Here is a 26,883-nt window from a genome sequence, read left to right as displayed (position 1 = left end):
AGAAGAGATGAGAAATTTGCAACTGACTAGGAAAGCCATTACGTACCCCAGTAGTCTTCTGTTTGTGACAAACGTATACGTCCCGGGATCCTCGCTCATATCGATACGTCGGAGGGAATGTGATCTCCTCTTCATCTACAGGCAGGCCATAAGAAACTAATGGAGTCAAACTTTCAGGTTCAGTCTTGGCCATGACCAACAGAAAATGTAACATCAGTACTTACAAAATCGAAGAAATATTTTGTTTTTCTCCTTCTCCAAGTTCAGCTGGTCAACCTTATGAAGAGGCTCAAACTCTTTCCTGTTAATGTAATTGAGTATGTCCTGCATGGAGAAACAGAATAAACAAAGATCATGGGGAAGAGAAGTAATAGCGCCAGAGTCTTATACCTCACATTTATCGAAATTAAACTCCCTCTGCCACTCATGAGGAATGACAGGTAAAGATGAACAGCTCAGAGAAGGCCCCCATTTCAATCCCAGGTCTATAGCAAGCTGGCTGATGGCGACCTGGGAAGATTGGGGACTGTTACAATTTGCCTCTTGGGCCATGGGCCATTGAAGAGCGAGGATGAGGAGGGATGTCTCAGTGTAACTGCAGCCTAGGAAAGGAGGAGAACATTCAGATGGAGACAAATTGGCTACCGTGCTCAAAATCTCAAGAATGAGCCTTTCGCTCTATTTCGCATTCTTCCCTAATAAAGGATGACATTAAGACATTGGTAAGAAAGGATCATAACTCAGAAAATCAGGAAGTAGAATCATTATGGTTCGAGATTAGGAGTAGCAAAGCTCAGAAAAGTGAGTGCAATTTATAGACTCCCTAGCTGTTCTTGGATCATGAAACAAAGTATTAAACAAGCAGGTACTGGAGTTTTTACGAAGTGCAATATTATTGGTTCTTTGGACTTTTGTCTTGATAAAGACTGGACCAATTCAATTGATATAGCTGGAAGATGTAATTGTAGAATGTCTGTGACAGTTTTCTGGAGCAATACATTATGGAACTAGCTAGGGATGAACTGCTTCTATATCCACTAGGCGGAGGTGGGTACTGCAGATGCTGGAGATTAGAGTCAAGATTAGAGTGGTGCTGGAAAAGCACAGGTCAGACAGCACCCGAGAAGCAGGAAAAATCGAAGTTAATAATAAAAATTAAACCGATTTTCCTGCTCTTCAGGTGCTACGTGACCTGTTGTGCTTTTCCAGCATCACTCTAACCTTATTTTTATATCCAGTATTGTGCAATGAGCTAAAATTAAAGAACAGGACCTCAAGGGTTATAATCTCTGGATTATTAGCCAAGCCACGTGCAAATTGGCACGGAGATAAGAAAATTAGGGAAGCAAATGTATGGTGAAGAAAGTGGGGTGGAGGGATTTCACTTCAGCTCTGGGACAGAATGGAACTGTACCGTTGGGATGGGAATCAATGTGGGATGAGAACTCTAGCAGAAAGGCTGAATGGTGGTGTTGGGGATACTCACTAATTATTATACTGCCAAAACAAGTAATGAGAGAGAGAAAAAAAGTATAGAAACCATGGACTGAGACACTCAAAGCTAGTCATTTCAGGTTAACCTCTCACTATCCCCTTGTTCTGGCCACAGAAGTAGTATTCACACTGCATCAGACTGTTAATCAGCTATATAACCCATCTATTTATACATATTGGTTGCTTAAAGATAGAATTGAAAGATGAGAGAAGAGTACTGTGCATGAAGGTACCATCCATGCTATTTCATTTGAAAAAAAGCTGACTGCACAAGAGCTGTAGTGCAGCAATTGTTCAGAGCGTGCCATAATCCTGCTTTGGTATCAGGAGTCCTTGGAATAAGGGAAACACTCATAATGGAGTCATACTTAGAAAAAAAATGGTTGTGGTCACTGCAGGGAGAAAGTGAGGACTGCAGATGCTGGAGATCAGAGCTGAAAATGTGTTGCTGGAAAAGCGCAGCAGGTCAGGCAGCATCCAAGGAGCAGGAGAATCGACGTTTCGGGCATCAGCCTGAAGAAGGGCTCATGCCCGAAACGTCGATTCTCCTGCTCCTTGGATGCTGCCTGACCTGCTGCGCTTTTCCAGCAACACATTTTCAGCTGTGGTCACTGCAGGCCAAACATCTCAGCCACAGGACGCTGCTGCAGGAGATCCTGAGGGAAATGTAAACATTTTAGGCTGCTTCATTAATGACCATTGCCAATTCTTCACTCAATGTGCAGTATTCAATTCCTCAGATCATAAAGCAGTCTGTGACTGTGCGCAGTAAGACTTGGATAACCTTCAGATTTTGATTGCTAAGTGGTAAGTAACATTCGCACTACACGTGCCAGACTATGGTATCATCAACAAGACTGAATCTAACTACCCCCCCAATTGATATTCAACATCTTGACCATCACTGAAACTGCCACTATCAACACTCTGAGTAATCCTTGACCAGAATCTGAACTGGACTAGTCCTATAATTAATCTAATTAAGCACATCAGGCACTGGGAATTTTGCAGTCAGTAACTCACCTCCTGACTCCCCAAAGCCTGACCACCAGCTACCAGGCATCGGTTTTCAGTCAGGTGTTTGAAAAGGTTCTGTATGGGAGACTGGTCAAGAAGGTTATATCACATGGAATACAGGGAGAACTAGTTACTTGGATACAGAACTGGCTCAAAGGTAGACGACAGAGGGTGGTGCTGGAGGGTTGCTTTGCAGACTGGAGGCCTGTGACCAGTGGAGTGCCACAAGGATCGGTACTGGATCCACTGATTTTTGTCATTTATGTAAATGATTTGGATGTGAACATAAGAGGTATGGTTAGTAAGTTTTCAGATAACACCAAAATTGGAGGTGTAGTCGCCAATGAAGAAGTAACCTCAGAGTACCCAACAGGATCTTGGGCAGATGGGCCAATAGGTCAAGGAGTTGGCAGATGGAATTTAATTTAGATAAATGTGAGGTGCTGCATTTTAGAAAGACAAATCAGGGTGGGACTTATACACTTAACCTTAAGGTCCTGGGGAGTGTTGCTGAACAAAGAGACTTGGGAGTATAGGCTCATAGTACCTTGGAAGTGGACTTGTAGGTAGATAGGATAGTGAAGTAGTTTGGTAATCGTTCCTTTATTGGTCAACATATTGAGTTTAGGAGTTGGGAGGTCATGTTGCAGCTCTACAGAACATTGATTAGGCCACTTTTGGAATACTGTGTTCAGTTCTGGACTCCCTGCTCCAGGAAGGACGTTGTGAAACTTGAAAGGGTTCAGAAAAGATTAATGAGGATGCGGCCAGGGTTGGAAGGTTTGAGCTATAGGGAGAGGCTGAATAGACTGGGGCTATTTTCCCTGGAGCATCAGAGACCGAGGGGTGACTTTACAGAGGTTTATAAAATCATGAGGGACATGGATATGGTCAATAGCCTAGGTCTTTTTCTAGGGTAGGACAGTCCAAAACTAGAGGGCATAGGTTTAAGGTGAGAGGGAAAAGATTTGAAATGGACCTAAGGGGCAACCTTTTCACAGAGGGTGGTGCGGATATGGACTGAGCTTCCAGAGGAAGTGGAGGAGACTGGTACAATTACAACATTTAAAAGGCATCTGGACGGGTACGTGAACAGAAAGGATTTGGAGAGATACCTGGCAAATGGGACTAGATTAATTTAGGAAAACTAGTCAGCATGGACAAGTTGGACTGAAGGGTTTCCATGCTGGAGAGCTCTATGAATCTACGTCAGAACACTCCCAACTTGCCTGGATTAGTGCAGCTCCAACTGTATAAGCAGTTCAACGTCATCCAAAACAAAACAGCCAACTTAAAGGGCACCCCATCCACTGTTTTGAACATTAATTCCTTTCAAACCCAGGATACAGAGGTAGCTCTACCTTCCAACTACAAAATGCATTGCAGCAACTCACCCAGGTTCCATGACAGCAGCTTCCAAACCAGCTACCAACGTCACCTCGAAGGACAAAGCGACAAACACATCGGGAGCACCACCAGGCTCTAAGCCATGGACCATCCTGACTCAGAATTGCTGCATCAGAACATTATTTCAATGAGCCAATACACACTGCATCACAGAGGAACTCCGTGGAGCAGAGGAAAATCGCCCATACCACATATTCAAAAAGAACGGGTACCCAATGAACACAGTCCGCCGGTTTCTTAGCAACAAGCCCAAACAAGCAGAAAAAATACGTCCAGAAACCATAGCCACTCTCCCCAACATCTTGGAAATGACTGTCAGATTACTCAGACTCCTTGGCGTCATAGTAGCCCACAAACCCACCAACACACTAGAACAGCAGCTAATAAACTTGCCTATACAGACAAGCAAAACTAATGTCATTAACAAAATACCAAGAACTGAAACAAACACTTGATTGGGCAAACAGGCAGAAAACTAGCCACCAGGATACATGAACATCAACTAGCCATAAAACGACCAGACCCCCTCTCACTAGTATCCTTACATACAGATAAGGATGGACATTACTTCGATGGGAACAACACATCCATTCTAGGACAAACCAAACAGATACATGCACAAGAATTCCTAGAAGCATGGCATTCCAACTGGAACTCTATCAACAAACACAGAGTTAGACCCCATCAATCACCCATTGACAAAAAGAACAGGAAATGACCACCACAGGAGAATGACATCACCAACCTAAAGAAACCCAAACATATAAATAGAAAGCAGGAATCATCAGCAGTGCTTCGCCTGGAGGCCCACTGAAGATGTTATCTAGAAGGGTGACGAAATGTCTGGAAATTAACCTTCCAGTTCAGCAAGCAAACCTACATCCAGAACCTCAATCTGAGCTACAAATCTTCTCAAAACTCGCGCAGAATTACTGTTCCATCATTAGGTCAAACTCCCAGAACTCCCTTCCTAACAGCATCTTGGGCATACCTACTGCATAATGACTGCAGTGATTGAAGCAAGCAGCTCACCAGAACCTTCTCAAGGGCAATGGTGAATGAGCAATAAACAATGGCTTTATCACCTACATCACATCAAAATATTCTTTTTTAAGAGAACCAAATCCAGATTCTAGTTACTGGAAAGTTAAATATCACAGCTGGGCAGACAATACCTAACATCCAGAAATGACTTATCCAGCTGGATCAAGAGTGTGTGAAAAATCAATTAGGGAAACTTGACTGCATTTTAGCTTTCTGATCCAAAAGCAAGTTGCCATAGTCCTTAGGATAACGGAGGACCCACTGCAACAACTGAATGATAATAGATTGTGTAGAAGCTCCTCCTCCTCCTCCTCCTCTTTGTCCCTGGATTAGGTGACATGGAACTATCCAACACCTTTGCCTTGATACCTCCGGACTAGTCAGCCTCCTAACAGGTGATGATACCTACCTGCAGCTCCATGTCCAGACGATAATTGAGATCTCCAAACCAAAAGAGATGAGTGAATCGTAACGAGATGTCAAAGGAGCTCAACTGCTTGTCACCGAGAGAAAGCAACCGCAGGATATCCAGGTAATTCTGATTTCGTCTGTAAGAGACAAACAGGATTGGATACAGATGAATTTATACTGGCTAACCGATCCACTCAGACTCTTAATTTTATCTTATTTAGTTTCAGCTTCCCAAATAAAGGCAGCTTCTTCTCCCTATGAATGGGATTGTTTGGTGCCAGAGTCAAAGACTGCAAACTCTCCTGCTCCCACTGTATTAGCACTCATCGCGTAATGTATCAAAGTTTCATCATGAGGAAAGCTACAGTAAAGTAGTACAAGACCTGGAATATATCCAGAAAAGAATCATCTCCTGTTTTGAGTCAGTCCAGTTCACCTTCCAATAGTGTGCACATAGAGATATTAAAAATAAAACCCGCATGTGTTGGCTCCTGATTGACATCTTACCATTCTCTCAGTGAACCAGATTTACAGAGTTGTAAGCTCTCAACTTAGTGTCACAACGAGTTGGGAGACAATGAGAGATGAGGCTGCATAGGCAAGAACTATGGGTCATTATCTCAAGGTAATGGGTTAATTATTCAAGGTGGATGGCAAAACATTTCTTCACCGACTGCTGTGAAAATTTGGAATAATCTACCCCAGAATGCTGTAGGTGCTTAGTTACTGAACATATCCAACATGGAGACAATAGATGTTTTGACACTAAAAGAAGAGAGGACTATAGTGAAAGTGGAGTGAGGTAAATCAACCAGAGAGACAGGCCTAAGTGGTAATAAAGTCAGAGGACAAACTGAGGACTGCAGATGCTGGAGATCACAGTCGAGGCTGTGGTGCTGAAAAAGCAACAGCAGGTCATCAGAGGAGCAGGAGAAGCAACATTTTGGGTTCCAGAAGAAAGGCTTATGGCCGAAATGTTGATTCTCCTGTGGTCTGACCTACTGCAACATTTTCCAGCACCACACGCTCAACCCTGGTAAGAAAGTCCACTTCTTATCCTTTCTCTTGCATTACTCACCCAACATTGTTGCCGTCAACTTCAACATTAACTACAGTGCAATTAGATTCTGTTTCAAATTTATTCACATCTATTAACATTGCGCCTGACTACTGAAGTCCTGAAGGAACTGCATCTTAGAAGCACAGAATTCCTACAGTGCAAGCAGGCCATTTGGCCCATCACTGACCCTCCAAAGAGCACCCCAACCAGACCCACACCCCTACCCTATCCCTGCATTTCCCATGGTTAATCCACCTAGCCTACACATCCCTGGACAGTATGGGGAATTTAGCATGGCCAAACTGCCCAAACTGCACATCTTTGGACTGTGGGAGGAAACCAGGGCATCCAAAGGAAGCACAGGCAGACACAGGCAATAAGTGCAAATTCCACATAGATAGTCGCCCAAGGGTGGAACTGAACTCAGGTCCCTGGCGCTGTGAGGCAGCGGTGCTAACTACTGAGCCACTGTGCTGCGATTTGATAGTTTTTTCCCTTCAATTTTGGCTCCGTGAGATTTTTTGCTTCAAGGTCCCTCTGCCCCTCACACCATCTCTTCAGCGTATTTCAGTACATTCCTACATTTAACCCAGTGAACCCTTCTTCCTTTCTTTCTGTAGGTTTTGTCTGTTTTTAGAAGTCTGTGTTCCCAAGGCTTTCACTTACTATTTCTGCTTGGCTCTGGTGGGTGGTACCTGTCCCTGCCTCCATTTTACCTTTACATAAGAAATAAGAGTAGCAGCCCATTCGGCCCTTCGAGCCTGCTCCACCATTCAACAAGATCATGGCTGATCTTTTCATGGCCTCAGCTCCACTTACCTGCCCTCTCACCAGGATCATTAATTCCTTTACCGTTCAAAAAATTATCCACCTTAGCTTCAAAAACATTTACTCAGGAATCCTCAACCACTTCACTGGGCAGGGAATTCAACAGATTCACAACCCTCTGGGTGAAGAAGTTCCTTCTCAATTCGGTCCTAAATCTGCTCCCCCTCATTTTGAGGCTATGCCCTCGTGTCTTAGTTTCACCTGCCAGTGGAAACATCCTCTCTACTTCTATCTATTCCCTTCCTGATTTTATATGTCTCTATAAAGTCCTCCCTCATTCTACTAAATTTCAAAGAATATAATCCCAATCTACTCAGCCTCTCCTCATAAACCAATCCCCTCAACTCAGAACCAACCCAGTGAACCTCCTCTGCACCCCCTCCAGTGCCAGTCCATCCTTTCTCAAGTAAGGAGATCAAAACTGCACACATTACTCCCAGTGTGATCTCACCAGCACCCTATACAGCTGCAACATAACCTCTCTGCTTTTAAACTCAATCCCTTTCACAATCAAAGACAAAATTCCATTTGCCTTTTTAATTACCTGTTGCACCTACAGACCAACTTCTGTGATTCATGCATAAAAACACCCAGATCCCTCTGCACAGCAGCGTGCTGCAATTTCTCACCATTCAAATAAGAATCCTTTATACCGTTACTCCTACCAACATCAATTACTTCACATTTATTAACATTGTATTCGATCTGCCAGACCTTTGCTCACTCACTATGTCCCTTTGCAAAGTTTCACAGTCCTCTGCACGCTTTGCTCTGCCACTCATCTTAGTCTCATCCGCAAACTTTGATACACTACATGTGGTCCCCAACTCCAAATCATCAATCTAAGTTGGGAGTAATTGCAGTCCCAACGCTGATCCCTGAGGCACACCATTAGTCACTGATTGCCAACCAGAATAGCACTCATTTATCTCTACTCTTAGATTCCTGTTAGTCAACCAATCCTCTAACCATTCTAATAGATTACCTGGAATGCTGTGCATCTTTATCTTATACAGCAGCCTTTTGTGTGGCACATTTTAGAATGCTTTTTGGAAATCTAAATACACACATTTACTGGGTCCCCATCATCCACTGTGTTCACATTGTCTTCATAGAATTCTGGTCAGTCCAATCCAAAGAACAGAATCCAGCAATTAGAAAATGTCTGCTATAACATTTAAAGGTTATGTAGGAATTCTGAGAAAGTAGAGAACTTTCGCAAACTGATTTGCTATGGGCAGAATATATCATTCACCCAAGTCATATATTTCTAAATGTTTCTTTAAAATAAACACCAGAAACTGGGCTAATGGGTGACCAAATAAAGATCTTCTAAATTATGAAAGGGTTATGATAAAATGCACACCAAGAGAATGTTTTCTCTTATGAGCAAGAGGATGACTAAAGGTAATCAATATAAGATATCGCCAACAAATCCAACAGGAAATTCATGAGAAATGTCTTTACACAAAGGGTGGTGAGAATGTGAAATTTTCAACAGCACAATAGCACAGATACATTTAAAGGATAGCCAGTCACATACGCAAGGGAGGAGGAGATGGAAGATTACAACAATGGAGAAGGCACAAGTGGAGCATCAACCCATAGCACATTGGGCTGCATGGTCTGTTTCTCCTCTGAATGTTCTATATAATTAACAGTCATATTTATGTACATATCCTGTACACTCTGCTTTATGCTTTTAGAACTATTCCACATTCACCCCATTGTTTTCTCATTGAATCCTTACAGTGTGGAAACAGGCCATTTGGCCCAAAAGTCCACATTGACTCTCCGAAAATCAGGCTACCTGGACCCAACCCCCTACCTTGCCCTGTAAGCCTGCATTTTGCATTGCCTATCCACCTAACCTGCACATCTCTGGACACTATGGCAATTTAGCATAGCTAATCCATTTAACCTGCACATCTTTGGACTATGGGAGCAAGCCAGAGCACACAGAGGAAACCCACGCAGACACAGGGAGAATGTGCAAACTCCACACAGACAGTCACTCAAGGCTGGAATTGAACCTGGGTCCCTGGTGCTGTGAGGCAGCAGTGCTAGCCACTTAGCCACTGTGCCAACCCCTGTTCTAAGTGAGGTAGAATGGTTGAGTCAATTTGCTTCACTTGGTTGCAGCTGTGCTCCACAGGAGAATACATTTCCCCTGAGGAAATGCTGCACTATGATACTTGCTACATAATGCACGAAACCAAGAACCTGCTCGCCTTGACTGATGGAAGGTGAAGATTCCAATATAAAATAAAAGAATAGAGGGTTCTTCTCATATTCTGCCATATATATTTCCCTTTAGTAAACAGTCAATGCCAAATTAACTGTTGTTTGTGTGGGATGTTCTGACAAGATGCCCTTTAATCTACCTGGACTTGCTTTGAAAATATTTCAGTGCGTGTAGAGTTCTGAACAATAATGGAGGCAATTCGTCAGCTGTGGCTCAGTTGGTAACATCCTTGCCTCAGAATTAACAAATTTGCAGCTTCAAGTCCAACTCCAAGGCTATAGCACAAGAACTGTGGCCAACACTCCAGTGCAGTATTGGGAGGTGCACTCAACAGTCAGAGTTGTCATCTTGTGGTTAAGATATTAAACTGAAGTCCCATCACTTTTGAGATACAGCGGGAGAGTTCTCCCTGGTGTCCTGGTCAATCTCTATCCCTGAATCAGTGTCACAGAAATGGATTACATGGATAATTACGACATTCTTAGCCACATCCGTAACTGTTTGCAGAACATGCATATTATGGTTAGTCTGTGCCGATGAAACAACCAAAATTCAAGAGTTGGGCATGCAATTTTGTGCCTCAAATTGCCATTTTGATTAATTGATGTGTACGGAGGTACAGTGAAAAGTTTTGTTTACAAGCAATATAAGCAGATCATAGCAAGCAAGGATGTATAGATCAAAAATATTTAGACAGAGGAATACAATTACATTGCACAGGGTATGTCCTGGGTGAGAGCAACGTTAGCAAGATCAGCATCACTTGAGGCTAAAGAGTCGATTCATCAGTCTAATAACAGTCGGGAAGAAGCTGCTCCTGAACCTGCTGGTGTTCTGTCAGACCAAAGAGGTTGTCGGAGATTATCGGAGTGTGATAAGTCTTTGATGATGTTGGCAGCCTTTCCAAGGCAATGAGAGGTGTAGACTGAGTCCACGGATGGAAGGTTGGCTCCCATGATGGTCCGAGCTGCGCACACCACCCTCTGTAGTTTTACAGTCCAGGGCACAGCAGTTGCCATACCAGGCCGTTATGCACCCAGACAGTACGCTCTCAATGGTGCATCTGTAGAAGTTGGTGAGGGTCCATACGGACATGCTGAATTTCCTGTGCCGCCTGAGGGAGAAGAGGCGTTGTTGTGCTTTCTTGACTGTTGCATCTACATGGGAGGTCCAGGACAGGTTGTCAGTTATCATTGCTTTGAGGATGCATTCCACCCTCTAAACCGCAGATGTAGATGGGGGCACGTTCTCCTTCCTCCATTCTGAAATCAACGATCAGTTCTTTAGTTTTGCCTTCATTGAGAGAGAGGTGGTTCTTATTGCACCACGTCACCAAGCCAAGTATTTTGACTCATCATTGTTAGATACCAGTCACATTATGGTGGTGTCATCAACAAACTAGGAGATGGCATTCGTTTGGAATTTGGCAACACAGTTGTGGATATATAAGGAGTACAGTAGGGGACTGAGGACACATCCTTTTTTTTTGGGGAGGGGGGTGGTGGTTGGAGGATTCCAGTGTTGAGTGTTATTGTGGAGGAGTTGCAGTTACCTGTCTTCACTGATTGCGGTCTGTGGATCAGAAAGCTGAGGATCCAGTTGCAGTGTGCAGAGCCAAGACCATGGAGTTTTGACATCAGTCAAGAACGGATGATGATTTTGAAGGTGGAGTTGTAGCCAATGAGCAGGAGTCTGACGTAGTTGTCCTCACTGTCTAGATGTTCCAGGCATGATAGCAGGGGCAGGGATAATGCATCCACTGTGGACCTGTTACATCAGTAGGCAAATTGTAAGGGATTGAGGCAGGCTGCTGGGAGAGTGGAGTCGACGTGGGCCATGATCAGCCTCTCGAAGCATTACATGATTATTGCGGTCAGAGCCACTGGCTGATAGTCATTAAGGCACGTTGCATGTGCTTTCATAGGTACCAGGATGATGGTGGTCTTCTTGAAGAAGGTGGGGACTTCAGCTGGTAGGAGAGGGAGGTTGAAGATGTAGGTGAATACCTCTGCCAGCTGGTCCACACTGGATCTGAGTGCTCGGCTAGGAACACAGTCAGGGCCCTTTACTTCCCTTGGGTTCACTCCCAGGATGACTGATCTGATGTTTGTAGCAGTGACCAAGGGAGTAGGTGCATCTGGGGCTGTCAGGACAGGTATCACTGCACCGCTAGCATTTTGCTCAAATTAAGCATAGAAAGTATTGAGCACATCTTTGCCCACTATCTTGCTCTGCTTCATTTTGTATCCTGTAATGCTGTTTAGGCCTTACCACAGGCAACACGAGTCTTGTCTGGTTAGTTTGGGCCTCTAACTTGGTTTGGTACGGTCTCTTGACATGTCTGATGCGGAGGTCATATCTGGACTTCCTGTACTGGTCTGGGTCAGCCAACTTGAAAGCCACCCATCTGGTCTTCAGTAGGGAATGGATTTCCTGGTTCATCTAAGGTTTATGGTTGGGGAACACTCCCCGATTGACTACTTTCGTATGTAGTCCCCCAGCATTTGCTAAAGTCGTCTGTGACAGCAGTGGCATGCTCGTCTAGATTTTCTGTTGAGTACTTGAACACAGTCCAGTTCACCAATTCCAAGCAGTCCCTGAGGCGGTCTTCCACAGCCTCGGACCAGCATGCTACTTCCTTTTGTGAAGAATCCTCCTGTTTCAGCTTCTGGTTGTAAGCTAGGAGGAGGAACACAGCGTCGTGATCTGATTTTCTGAAGTGTGGATGGGGCAAGGAGCAGTAGGTGTCTTTGATGGTGGTGTAGCAGCGGTCCAGGATATTTGATCCTCTGGTGGGGCTGGAGATGCGTAGGTCGCATTTTGGTAGCTCCCTCTTGAGGTTGGCCTGGTTGAAGTCGCTGGCCACAATGAATAGGGCCTCGGGTAATTTGTTGTGAGTGTTTGTGGCAATATAAACCACATCTAGGGCATTCTCCACATGGGGTGGTATGTATACTGCTGTTAGGATGCCGAAGGTGAACTCTCACGATAGGTTGTAGGGATAGCACTTTACTGTAAGGTATTCTAGGTCCGGGGAGCAATGGCTTGCCAGGGTTGCTCCGTCCGAACACCAGGAAGTGCTGATCAGGAAGTATACCATATCACCCAATGCTTTGCCAGAGGATGTTATATGGTTCATGCAATGTATGGAGAACCCGCCAGCTTGTAGGGCACAATCAAGAATAGCAGGGGTGAGCCAGGTCTCCATGAAGTAGAGCACACAACAGTCACTCAGTTCCCTCTAGTAAGTCAGTCTAGATCCAAGTTCATCCATTCTGTTTTCAATAGCCTGGATCTTTGCCAGTAGTATACTGGACAAGGGGGTCATGAAGCCACATTGTTTCAACCTCACTTTCAGGCCAGCAGGTTTTCACCGTTTCCTCATGGCTTTCCTGCATCTGTACAGTCCCAGGAGTTTGTGGTGCGAGTCTCCAGAAGGTAACTTTAACTTAGATAATTCTAGATAACAGAGCACTGCATTTTATTTTCAAATATATTTATATATTTTTGGATACCGCCGTGTACAATTCAATACATGTGCATTCAGTTAAGAGCATCAGTGCCTATATTGTAGAAAAGACTCATTTCCACAATACTTCTCATTCTCAAGATGTCATTGAGTACTTCAGACAATAAACTACTTGTGACGTAATCACCATTATAATGCGAGGAAACATAATAATCCCCTGAAACTGTGATAAATGACCTGCTAATCTGCTTTAGAAATATTTGTTGCAAGATAACAAGGGGTCAAGGCTCTGAACAGTGCCACAGGATATTATACGCTGATGTGAACTCAGTTTAATGCCTCACCCAAAGGTATTTCCCTTGGTACTGTACTGAATCATTGGCCTAGATATCGTGTGACTGTAAAGTTTTAATGCAGGCGCCTCAAGCTGAAAGAAAAACAGAACACGCTGGAAATACACACCTTGGTTTAACAGCCCACAAACTGCTTTTTTTAAAGATTACCTGTGTGGAAACAGGCCCTTCGACCCAACCAGTCCCCACTGACTCTCCGAAGAGTAAACCACCTAGACCCCTTTCCCTCTGACTGATGCACCTAACACTATGGGCAATTTAACATGGCCAATTCACCTGACCTGCACATCTTTTGGACTGTGGGAGGAAACCGGAGCAACCGGAGGAAACCCACGCAGACACGGGGAGAATGTGCAAACTCCACACAGACAATCGCCCGAGGCTGGAATCAAACCTGGGACCCTGGTGCTGTGAGGCAGCAGTGCTAACCACTGAGCTACCGTGCTGTCTGTGTTCGGAATAATATTGTTGGATTTGAAAAGTTATGGTGTCTCTCCACAGATGCCGCCGACCTGGTGTTTCTCCAGCAGCTTTGTTTTTATTTCAAATCTCCAACATCTGCAGTACTTTTCTTTATTAGCAGTTGATAAATGCCCATCATATTTTCTTGCTGGCTGGAGTAATATCTATGAAAGGTCTTCCTCCAGGCTCTGAGCATTACTGACACAGTAAACACAGTTCGAAGAAATCCCCATCCTCTACGTTGCTCTTGTTGGAGAGGGTAGGGAGACAAAAATATCTGTATTACAAGAGCATCATGTGACCACACAAAAACTTCCCTTGGTGCTGAGGATGGCCGCATATGTAATGACTGAAAACACTACTGTCCCAAGTTATTCCTCGTTATGCAAATTTTTAAACTACACTTACCTTGCAGTTTTCTCATTACCAGACGTTAAGTGACAGTTAACAAATCCAAATGACGTTCCATTAAACATAAATGAAACACCAACAGCTCCTTTATTGCCTGTGGTTTAAAAAAAGAAATACTTTAAGCAAATAACATTTGCTCAAGATACTCACTTGATGTTTCATGTGAAAGAACGTGGCGCTTTAATATTATAAACTGTCCTAAGGAGCTTCACAGGAATATAATCAGATGAAGTCTAAAAGTGGGCCACACAAAGAGATATCAGGGCAAGTGATCAAAAGTTTGGTTAAAGAGGTAGATTATAAAGAGCACCACACACAAAAAAACAAAGGTAGAGATGGTGTGAGTTTCCAGTATGGAATTTCAGAGTTTAGGGACCAGACAGCTGAAGTCACAGACGCCAAATTATGAAGTGCTGGAAATTAGGGATGCGAGAGAAATCAGAATTAAAGGAATGACATGATGTTGGGGAGTAGGAAGAAGAGGTGAGTTCTGAGCAGAAACCAAAGTGATTTTGTGTAGGATAAGGAGAAGGGGTAAGGAACATGATAGGCAAGACTTTCAAGGAGAAAAGTGAGAAGAGAGATTGAGCAGTTTTGAAAAGAGACATCAGAGGAAGAGAGCAGGTAAAATGTCAGCCTCTAGCAACAAATGATTTGGAGACGCCAGTGTTAGCCTGAGGCGTACAAAGTTAAAAATTACACAACTTCCACTAGCTTCCAAATAAACCTGTTGGACTATAACCTGGTGTTGTGTGATTTTTAACTTTGTCCAATGACAAAATGGAACAGCAGCAGTAATCAGGAACTGGAAGACCAAAGGCCATGCCTATGATGTACAGAGACAGAAGACCCTTCAAAAACAAAAAAAATCCCAAATCAATATCACATACTTACATAGAGGAGCATGTGATAACTGAAAGTAAAGTTTAATTATTTAGGAGAAAACTTCGAACACTCTTGTTTCTATGACTTAGAAACATGGAAAAAAAAGAGCAAGGGTAGGCCATGTGGCCCACCAAGCCAATTCCACCATTCAACATCTTATCTCAATGCCATATCCCTCCTCAAATCAGTTGACACCTTTAGTCTTGAGAAATCCATTTCTATCTTAAACACTTTTAATGTTTCAAGCTCCATGGTGATGAAGAATGCTACAGCTTAACTTTCTAAGTAAAGAAATTTCTCCCAGTATCTTGAAGGGCACGACATACATGGGAACACTACCAACTGCAAATTGCCTTCCAAGCCACTCACTGTCTTGGAAATATATCATCATTCCTTCAGTGTTGTTGGGTCAAAACCCTGGAATTTACACCCTAATGGCAATGCAGATCCAGCTATTGCATATTGCACTGTTTAAGGAGGCAGTTCCCCTTCTCAAAAGGGACTGGGGACAGGTAATAAATTTGACCAGCCAATGAAGCTCACATACCATGAGCGAATGAAAAAAAGCCTTGTTTTGAACACCCAAACCAAAGCTAACATAATCCTTGCATCCAGTCTGCCCAGCCCGGTCAGCATTTTATATATTTGAATGACTCGCCTCACAAACTGCTAAGCCATGGTTAATATAGGCCTAGTTAGCTCAAACTCTCCTCATACGATGATCCAGCCTTGCAAAGAATCAGTCTGGCAAACCTTTGCTGCACTCCTTCTACGTTAGAGGAGATCAAAACTACACACTCCAGGTGTGGTCTAACTAAGATCCTTTATATACTTCCTTGCTGTTTTACTGAAATTCTCTTACAATGAAGCTAACAAGGTTAAGCGAGTGGGCAATAACTGGGCAGATGGAATATGTGGGAAAACTTGAGCTTACATACTTTGGCAGCAAGAATAGAGGAACTGAATATTATTTAAATGGAGAAGACTACAGAAAGCTTTAGAGAGATTTTGGGGTCCTCATGCCTAAGTCACAGAAATACAGCATACAAATTCAGCAAGGAATAGGAAAGACAAATGGAATGTTGGATTTTATTACAAAGGAATGGACTATTAACGTAGAGAGGTCATACTAAGACTATACACAACACGGGGCAGATTACTGCTGGAACACTTACCAGTTTTGAGCCCCTTATTAAGGCAGTAAGACATAGAAACAGGAGTCGGCCATTCAGCCCCTCACTAGGATCACGGCTCATCTGATATTTCTCACATCCACTTTCCTGTCCTTTCCCTATAACCCTGGAATTCCCTACTGATCAAGAATTTATCTCAGCCTAAATAAATACAAGGATTTGTCCCCACAGCTCTCTGGGGCAAGGAGTTCCAAAGACTTATCAAAGGAAAAATACACTGGCACTGGAGGCAGTCCAGAAAATGTTTACTGGGTTGATCCTGGGTATGGAGGGATGTTCCCATGATGATAGGTTGAGTAGGTTGGGTTGTACTTACCGGACCTTAGAAGAGAGAAACCCTCTCATTGAAATATTTTTCCAGGGCTTGACAGGGTAGATGACTCTCCCCTTGTGGGAGAGTCTAGGACCAAGAGGACATAAATAGGTGACCCATCATTCTGTGATTAAGACAGGGAAGGAGTTTATTTTCTCAGAGGACGATGAATCTTTGCAATTATTTATTGCAGAGGGCTGTCAAGACAGGGTTGTCAAATATATCCAAGGCTGACAAACAGATTTTTAATCAGTAAGGGAATCAAGGGTAAAGTATCAGATTGGCCATTCAATGAGATAATGGCTGATGTCTGCTTTATGGTTTGACATACTATTAGATTCATAAGAGCTTGCTGCATCTGCATGTTTGCTTTCAGTCACCAGTATATAAGGACATCCAGGTTCGTTCATACATGAACTTTTGCCGATCTGTTGTAATTTAACTAACAGTCTGCCATTGTGTTTTCTACAAAGTTGGACAAGTTCTCCCCAATCCACTTTAAACTTCATCTGTCATGCATTTGTCGCTTTATTCAACATGTTCAAATTACCTTGAAAGTTTTTTTTAACGTAACTAGAGGGCATAGGTTTAGGGTGAGAGGGGAATGATATAAAAGAGACCTAAGGGACAATTTTTCACAAAGAGGGTGGTGAGTGTGTGGGGAATGGGCTGCCAGAAGTGGTGGAGGCTACTACAATCACAACATTTAAAAGGCGTCTGGATGGGTATATGAATAGGAAGGGTTTGGTGCTGGCAAGTGGGTTGGGATATCTGGTCGGCATGGACGAGTTGGACCAAAGGGTCCGTTTCTGTGCAGTACATCTGTGACTCTACGCTCACAATCTCACCTAGTTATGTGTTGTCAACAAAGTTGGAAAAATTACACTATTCTCTTACCCAAATCATTGATGTATATTGTAAATAGTGCAGCCACAAGCACTGATCCCTGCAGAACATTACATGTTACTGCCTTCCACCCACGCCAAAGATGATCCATCTATTTAGACTTGGTTTCCTGTCTATCTACCAATTCTTGATATGCTAGAACATTATCAACAATCGCATATGTTTTTATTTTGCACACTAACCACTTACATGGGACTTCTACAAAAGCTAACTGAAAATCCATTACACCACATCCATTAGACCTCCCTCATCTATTTTACTACTAAAGTCCTTAAAACAAATCTCTAGGAGGTTTGTCAAACATCACTTCTCTTTCTCAAATTCATGTGGAATCGGTCTAATCGTATTGGTTATTTCTGTGTGTGCTGTGATCACATCCTTTATAACAGATTCCAGCATTTTCCGGAGTGCTGACTAACTGATCAATAATTCCTGTTTTTTCCCTCTTTTCTTTCCTAACGAGAAGGGTTACATTTGCCACCCTCCAATCTGCCAGGACTGTTTGTTATGGACTAGATCAGACCTCCTCAAAATGTGTTAAGGTAGTCTAGACCTCAACTTTTTCTCATTTTAAAAGAAAATGTCAGGTGCTATGTTCCAAATGCAATTCAATTGGTCCAATTACGCAACATGAAGCAAAACACAATTTATTTGAACATTATAGTTAAAGCACAACAAGAAAGAAAGAAAGAACTTGGCACAACTTAACTGGAAATCAACTGAATAATAGATACAGTACCCATTACTAATTAACTGTACCAAAATAGTAACATCCCTCAAACACACCTTTGACAAAAAGGCAAAATGAGAAAACAGATTATCTCTCACACAACTCTCATAGCAGGCAAACAACCCCCAACTTTTGGCTGTAACCGAGACAGGAACAAAAAATAGCTTCCACCTCTTCAAGACCCCAACAGCAACTGCTGCTGAGAAAACTACAAAGCTAAATTCCCTGCTTCCAAGGGTGGGCGTTTGACCACACCTACACAGGCTGCTTCTATTGTTTCAACTTGAAAACAAAATCCATAGCTTCACAGGCTGCTCAGCATCAGTCCTGCAAACTCTAAAAGAAACTTTGACAAAACCACACCATTTAAAGCCACAGCATTCTCACAAGGCAGAACTCTCAGAATATTCAAAAATAACAACCATTTCTCTTGATCTGCATCCTCTACCTGCTCAACAAGATCTCTGCACACCTCCAAATCTGGATTCTTGAACAACCCCAGTTTTCATTCTGGAGTTCATAAGTCAGAGCGAGATTTGAGAAGATTTGTAGCTCAGGTTGAGGTTTTGGATGTAGGTTTGCTCGCTGCGCTGGAAGGTTCATTTCCAGACGTTTCGTTACCCTACTACGTAACATCTCAGTGGGCCTCAGGCGAAGCAATGCTGAAAATTTCTGCTTTCTATTTATATGTTTGGGTTTCTTTGGGTTGGTGATGTCATTTCCTGTGGTGATGTTATTTCCTGTGGTGAAGTCACTTCCGATTCCTTTTCTCAGGAGGTAGTAGATGGGGGTCTAACTTGATGTCATAGAGATGTACAGCATGGAAACAGACCCTTCAGTCCAACCCGTCCATGCCGACCAGGTATCCCAACCCAATCTAGTCCCATCTGCCAGCACCCAGCCCATATCCCTCCAAACCCTTCCTATTCATATACCCATCCAAATGCCTCTTAAATATTGCAATTGTATCAACCTCCACCACTTCCTCTGGCAGCTCATTCCATACACGTACCACCCTCTGTGTGAAAAAGTTGTCCCTTAGATCTCTTTTATATCTTTCCACTCTCACCCTAAACCTATGCCCTCTAGTTCTGGACTCCCCGACCCCAGGGAAAAGACTTGGCTTGTTTATCCTATCCATGCCCCTCATAATTTTGTAAATCTCTGTAAGGTCAACCCTCAGGCTCCAATGCTCCAGGGAAAACAGCCCCAGCCTGTTCAGCCTCTTCCTATAGCTCAAATCCTCCAACCCTGGCAACATCCTTGTAAATCTTTTCTGAACCCTTTCAAGTTTCACAACGTGTTTCCGAAAGGAAGGAGATTGGAATTGTACGCAATATTCCAACAGTGGCCTAACCAATGTCCTGTACAGCCACAACATGACCTCCCAACTCCTGTACTCAATACTCTGACCAATAAAAGAAAGCATACCAAACACCTTCTTCACTATCCTATCTACCTGTGACTCCACTTTCAAGGAGCCATGAACCTGCACTCCAAGGTCTCTCTGTTCAGCAACACTCCCTAGGACCTTCCCATTAAGTGTATAAGTCCTGCTAAGATTTACTTTCCCAAAATGCAGAACCTCATATTTATCTGAATTAAACTCCATCTGCCACTTCTCAGCCCAGGTAATAGTGTTCCGGTTGGAATGCCATGCCTCTAGGAATTATCGTGTGTCTCTGTTTGGCTTGTCCTAGGATGGATGTGTTGTCCCAGTCGAAATGGTGTCCGTATGTGAGGATACTATTGAAAAGCTGGGGGGGGGCCGGTCATGTCTTTTTGTGGCTACTATCCTCACTAGTATCCTCACATACAGATGAGGAAAGACACCACTTCGACTGGGACAACACATCCATTCTAGGACAAGCCAAACAAAGACACACATGAGAATTTCTAGAGGCATGGCATTCCAACCAGAACTCTATCAACAAACACATCGAGTTAGACCCCATTTACCACCCCCTGGGAAAAGGAACCGGAAATGACTTCACCACCGGAAATAACATCACCACAGGAAATGACACCACCATCCCAAAGAAACCCAAACATATAAATAGAATGCAGAAATTTTCAGCATTGCTTCACCTGAGGCCCACTGTTACCTAGTAGGGTAACGAAACATCTGGAAATGAACCTTCCAGCTCAGCAAGCAAACCTACATCCAAAAGGCCATAAGTCATCATTGGACTCAAAACATTAACTGTTTATCTCCACGGCTGCTGCTAGACCTGCTGAACTTCTCCAATACTTGTTCTTATTTCACATTTCCAGCATTCAGAGGACTTTGCTCTTATCAAATTTTCATTGTCCAGTCTTCAACAATTTTGGGTCCTAAACAATGGAATTCTTTCCCTATACCACTCTTTGGGATGCTCCTTCTAATCTCATTTTATGTGGTTCAATGTCTCCTTGTGCTCAAAAGCATTGCTGTGAAGCACCTCAAGACAGTGTTACTACGTTCAAGCTGCTTGATGAATTCAAGTTGAGAATGATCAATAATTATAAAACTGAGCTGTGGGTGTTACTTTGTTACCTACCCAATGTATTGGCTATTCCAGTTTTCACACTTGAGGTACTGATGTGGCTGATCCGGTTCTCATGTTCCGGCTTAACCAGGACTACAATTTTAATGTTCCAAAGTGTCTGCATTGCAATCTGTGAACAAATGAGCATATTTACTCCAGAAACAGAAATGATTCTTGGTATGGGTACTGTGCATTTCAATGTAGATCTTGACTTTGTGAATCAAGAAGCACAGAACACTCAGAGACTGTGCCACGGAGCTACAAAATCCGCCACGATCTAGCCAAAACGCATGTGTAAGGTCGGGGGGGGGGGGGGGGGGTGCGCTGAATAGCCTCTGACTGTTCCTAGTAGCTAAGACTACTAAGATCACTGGTCGCGGCAATGTAGGACTAGAGCCACATATAAGCTGAGAAGAGTGACATGCTCCCTTTCCTGTAGTAAATAACTCCATCTGCTAAAATACATTCACTCACTGTACTCAATTTTCATCCAATTTCCAAATCCCTCCAATGCCCTCAACCCTTTGCATATCTTCGATCTCTATTGTCAAGAAATCTGTTTTGTTCCAATTCTAACCTTTAATGCATCCCCAATTTTAACTGCTCCAGTAGCGATGGGACTGACATGCCTTCAACTGCATAGCTCCTAGCTCTAGAATTTCCTTTCTAAGGCTCTTTACTTCTCTCTGCTAAGTGAAAATGTTCATTAACACCTCACTAGTCTTGATCGTTCTGTCAAACTTTGTTGATAAGCAATGCGGTGAAGTATCTTGGAATGGTTCATTATATTAAAGGAGCTTTGTAAATGCAAGTTATTGTGCTTTCAAGAGGAGAATCTGGAGACTCAGTGATTTTTCTCAGCCTATCAGAAGTACAATCAACTAACTGTACAGAGATTAAGGACTGAAGTGCTCATCCTCCCAAACTGTTGGCTTGTTAATATAATAATTACAGATTCTAAATGCATACTTATATTTGTTCTGTTCCTGTACTTGCTTTCCTGCCCCCTACCCTTGCACTTCATCTCCTCTTTCCAATTTTTCTCTTCCTATCCACCATTTTCAAACCAACACTATTCCAGTGGGAGAGGCAGAATCATAGAATCCCTTAGATTGTGCAAGCTGGCCATTCAACCCATTGAGTTCACACCAACCCTCCAAAGACCAATGCACCCAGACCCAGACCCAACCGCCTATCCTACTCCATAACGCTGCATTTGCCATGGCTAATCCACTTGGTTTGTACATCCCTGGACACAATGGGCAATTCAGCTTGCCAATCCATCCTAACCTGCACATCTTTGGACTGTGGGAGGAAACCGGCAGTGTAAGGCAGCCGTCCTAACCATTGAACCAACCATCAGGTATTCCCATGTGGTCTCCCAGCCAAGAATAACCAGGCCTGAGTCTGCTTAGCTTTCAAGATCAGACAAGATCAACTGTTTTCAGGCTAGTATATCTCTAATGATAAGAAAGATAAGAAAGTTAGCATTAAGGCACTTTACCTGAATGCTTGTAGCATTCAAACAAAGCAGATGAACTAATGGCACAGATCATAGTGAATGATTATGATGTGGTAGGCATCACAGAGACGTGGTTACGGGGGGTCAGGACTGGCAGTTAAACATCCAAGGGTTTTCAACTTATCAAAAAGACAGGGAGGTGGGCAGAGGGGGGCGGGGTTGCCTTGTTAGTTAAGAACTAAATTAAATCTATGGCACTGAATGACATCGCGTCGGATGATGTGGAGTCTGTGTGGGTGGAATTGAGGAACCACAAAGGCAAAAAAACCATAGTGGGAGTTATGTACAGACCTCCTAACAATGGTCAGGACCAGGGGCGCAACATGTACCGGGAAATAGAGAAGGCATGTCAGAAATGCAAGGTCATGGTGATCACAGGAGACTTCAATATGCAGGTGGACTGGGTAAATAACGTTGCCAGTGGATCCAAAGAAAGGGAATTCATGGAATGCTTACAGGATGGACTTTTGGAACAGCTTGTCATGGAGCCCACAAGGGAGCAGGCTATTCTGGACCTAGTGCTATGTAATGAACCAGACTTTATAAAAAATCTTAAAGTAAGGGAACACTTAGGAAGCAGCGATCATAATATGGTAGAGTTCAGTCTGCAGTTTAAAGAGAGAAGGCAAAATCGGATGTAATGGTGTTACAATTAAATTAAGGTAATTATGAGGGCATGAGAGGGGAACTGACAAAAATAGACTGGAAGCAGAGCCTTGCGGGGAAGACAGTAGAGCAAAAATGGCAGGAGTTTGTGGGTATAATTGAGGACACTGTACAGAGGTTCATCCCCAAGAAAAGATAGATTATCCGGGGAGGGATTAGACAGCCATGGCTGACAAAGGAAGTCAGGAAATGTATCAAAGGAAAAGAGACATCCTATATAGTGGCCAAGAGCACTGGGAAATCAGAAGATTGGGAAGGCTACAAAAACAAACAGAGGATAACAAAGAGAGAAATAAGGAAGGAGAGGATCAAATATGAAGGTAGGCTAGCTAATAATATTAGAAATGATAGTAAAAGTTTCTTTCAATACATAAGAAACAAAATGACAGGCAAAAGTAGACAGTGGGCCACTTCAAACTGATGCTGGAAGGCTAGTGATGGGAGATAAGGAAATAACAGGAGAACTTAATAAGTACTTTGCATCAGTCTTCACAGTGGAAGACATGAGTAAGATCCCAACAACTAAAGGGAGTCAGGGGGCTGAGTTGAGTATGGTTGCCATTACAAAAGAGAAAGTGCTAGAAAAGCTAAAAGATCTTAAAATTGACAAATCTCCTGGCCCCGATGGGTTACATCCTAGAGTTCTGAGGGAGGTGGCTGAGGAAATAGCGGAGGCGTTGGTTGAGATCTTTCAAAAGTCACTGGAGTCAGGGAAAGTCCCGGATGATTCGAAGATCGCTGTTGTAACCCCCTTGTTCAACAAAGGATCAAGACAAAAGATGGAAAATTATAGGCCAATTAGCCCAACCTCAGTTGTTGGTAAAATTCTAGAATCCATCATTAAGGATGAGGTTTCTAAATTCTTGGAAGAGCAGGGTCGGATTAGAACAAGTCAACATGGATTTAGTAAGGGGATGTCGTGCTTGACAAACCTGTTGGAATTCTTTGAAGAGGTGACAAGTAGGTTAGACCAGGGAAACCCAGTGGATGTGGTCGACCTAGACTTCCAAAAGGCCTTTGATAAGGTGCCACACGGGAGACTGCTGAGCAAGGTGAGGGCCCATGGTGTTCGAGGTGAGCTACTGGGATGGATTGAGGATTGGCTATCTAACAGAAGGCAGAGAGTTGGGATAAAAGGTTCTTTTTCGGAATGGCAGCCGGTGACAAGCGGTGTCCCGCAGGGTTCAGTGTTGGGGCTGCAGCTGTTCACATTATAATGATCTGGACGAAGGGACTGGGGGCATTCTAGTGAAGTTTGCTGATGATACAAAGTTAGGTGGAAAGGCAGGTAGCACTGAGGAAGTGGGGAGGCTGCAGAAGAACCTAGACAGTTTGGAAGAGTGGTCCAGGAAATGGCTGATGGAATTCAATGTGAACAAATGCGAGGTCTTGCACTTTGGAAAAAAAGAATACAAGCATGGACTACTTTCTAAACGGTGAGAAAATTCATAAAGCCAAAGTACAAAGGGATCTGGGAGTGAGTGCTAGTTGAGGATTCTCTAAAGGTAAACATGCAGGTTGAGTCTGTGATTAAGAAAGCAACTGCAATGTTGTCATTTATCTCAAGAGGGTTGGAATATAAAAGCACCAGTGTGCTACTGAGACTTTATAAAGCTCTGGTTAGGCCCCATTTGGAGTACTGTGTCCAGTTTTGGTCCCCACACCTCAGGAAGGACATACTGGCACTGGAGCGTGTCCAGCAGAGATTCACACGGATGATCCCTGGAATGGTAGGTCTAACATATGAGGAATGGCTGAGGATCCTGGGATGGTATTCATTGGAGTTTAGAAGATTAAGGGGAGATCTAATAGAAACTTACAAGATAATACATGGCTTGGAAAGGGTGGACGCTAGGAAATTGTTTCAGTTAGGCGAGGAGACTAGGACCCGTGGACACAGCCTTAGAATTAGAGGGAGTAAATTCAGAACGGAAATGCGGAGACATTTCTTCAGCCAGAGAGTGGTGGGCCTGTGGAATTCATTGCCACGGAGTGCAGTGGAGGCCGGGACGCTAAATGTCTTCAAGGCAGAGATTGATAAATTCTTGATGTCACAAGGAATTAAGGGCTACGGGGAGAATGCGGGTTAGTGGAGTTGAAATGCCCATCAGCCATGATTGAATGGTGGCGTGGACTCAATGGGCCGAATGGCCTTACTTCCGCTCCTATGTCTTATGGTCTTATAGTATGGCTATAGGCTGGGAAAATACAGGGAAGCAGCGTTGGATTAGATTTGACCAACTTGACATGAAAGGTGAGCTAGCTGGGAGAATGCTGACGTTCAGGATTCACAGCTGGGCCTTCGAGCATGTCGATGAGAGGCAGAGGCCATTAGCAGCAGAAATGGAGGCAGACAACCAAAGCAACATGAGCCAATCAGAAAATACTTACTGGGGGGGGGGGGGGGGGGGGGAGAAAGATTTAGAGGAAAGATTATGATCCTTAGCCCACCCACAACCCAGTGCAACAGGCTTGGACATTTCAGCAGCCTTCACCCACAATGACAAGGTGAACAAACTCTCAATATGTCTTACCGGTTTAAAGTCCAAGTCAGTGCAGTCTTTCAAACTGGCCCGTACAAAGTCCACCCACTCCTTGTCTGCGACAGAGTTTTCCTGAGTTCCGATAACGTAGATGTCATGTGGAATGGTGACTGTTGTTTCATCCAGAGTTTTCCCAAGTCCCTTGGATATCAGCCAGGAAGCCAAGATTTTTGGAGGGGGTGCACTTCCTATCCATGTTAATTTTTTATTTGAGAGAGAGAGAAAGGTGGTTTGAAATTGCACTGGAACACAAGCACATTTTTAAATAAACAGAATAAGCAATCAGCTGCCAAATCCAGTATTTATTGCTCATCCCTAATTACCATATAGCGTAGTGGTGAACCGCCTGCCCGAACTGTTTATTTTGTGTGGCTAAAGGTGCTCCCACCGCGTCATGAGGAAACAGGATGCATGACTTCTGACTCAGTAATGAAGGAACAGCTGATATATGTCAAAACCGGACTTGTAACTTATTTTTCTACAACCCTCCCTTAGCAAGAGAGAAACTGAGGCGAGCTGCAGATCCGTGACATGCTGCTATGCTCCGAGTAACTCAGAAGAATTGTCCAGGAACAGAAACTTACTCTTCCAGATCTTTCTGATCAAACTAATAAATGGGCCTAGGAGCAGGCAAGTGCAGGGGAGTAGTCAACGGTATTATTTAATTCTACTTCATTGTTAGGAGAGATGTTTTACATTAATAGTATGTGTACAGTCTTAAAATGATGTTAAAACAATAGACAAGAAAAATACCAAAATCTAAAGTATTTGCTGTTGCACCAATCATGATCTTTGTGCAAAGGGTTAGTGGCACAGAGTGCATAAATGGAAAGAACAGCAAGGCAGAGTGAGACAGCAGGTGTAATGATATGATTTAAGAGGCTTATTTTGTCCTTGTTTTTGAAGAGAAGTTTTAAGTCAAGAGATGTAGAGCTGTCTATTTGATTCCAGTCAAGGAAACAGCTTGTGAAGCCTTGGGGTTTTTCTTGTGTTGGAATAATAGCAGTTCGAATGAGTGAGGTCAAGCTCTCTTCGAGCCACAATGTTTAGCTTTTCAGTAGCCGTTGCTGGGATCTTGTAGCTGGGTTTGGAAGCTGCAGAACATCCCTCCTTACTATACTGAGATTTCTCTTGATGTTTTTTCTCCTGGACTGAAGAATTAGCTGACAGACAATCTGTTTTACTGAGTTTGCCATTTCCAAGGGTGTGTTTATGGGATATTACTATATTGGAACAGTTAATTAGTAGTAGTTAGTATATTAATTTGATAAGCATGTCAAGAGAACTATAGTTTAGCCAATTCTTTTGTTTTGATTTGATTTTGTTTTTAATCTATAGTGTAGTGTAAAAATAAGCGTGGTTTGCTTAACGTTGAGTAGTTTGACCAACTGAATTG

At 43.3% G+C, this 26,883-nt stretch overlaps 1 protein-coding gene across 2 annotated transcripts in view; it reads right to left on the bottom strand.

Moving 5' to 3' along the window:
* Positions 1-26,883, bottom strand: part of inppl1a (inositol polyphosphate phosphatase-like 1a) — a 234,108-nt gene that overhangs the window by 56,764 nt on the left and 150,461 nt on the right. For both annotated transcript variants that reach the window (XM_072576755.1, XM_072576756.1), the window contains 6 exons: positions 25,479-25,675; positions 20,769-20,886; positions 14,199-14,295; positions 5,372-5,510; positions 225-324; positions 47-135 (listed from right to left, as the gene is read on the bottom strand). In XM_072576755.1, the coding sequence (XP_072432856.1) occupies positions 47-135; positions 225-324; positions 5,372-5,510; positions 14,199-14,295; positions 20,769-20,886; positions 25,479-25,675 (740 nt within the window). The remainder of the gene's footprint in view (positions 1-46; positions 136-224; positions 325-5,371; positions 5,511-14,198; positions 14,296-20,768; positions 20,887-25,478; positions 25,676-26,883) is intronic.

This window comes from Chiloscyllium punctatum, chromosome 9, assembly GCF_047496795.1.
Source record: "Chiloscyllium punctatum isolate Juve2018m chromosome 9, sChiPun1.3, whole genome shotgun sequence".
Taxonomy (NCBI): domain Eukaryota; kingdom Metazoa; phylum Chordata; class Chondrichthyes; order Orectolobiformes; family Hemiscylliidae; genus Chiloscyllium; species Chiloscyllium punctatum.
The sequence above is the reverse complement of the archived record's forward strand: the minus strand, read 5'-3'. Positions and strand labels throughout refer to the sequence as shown.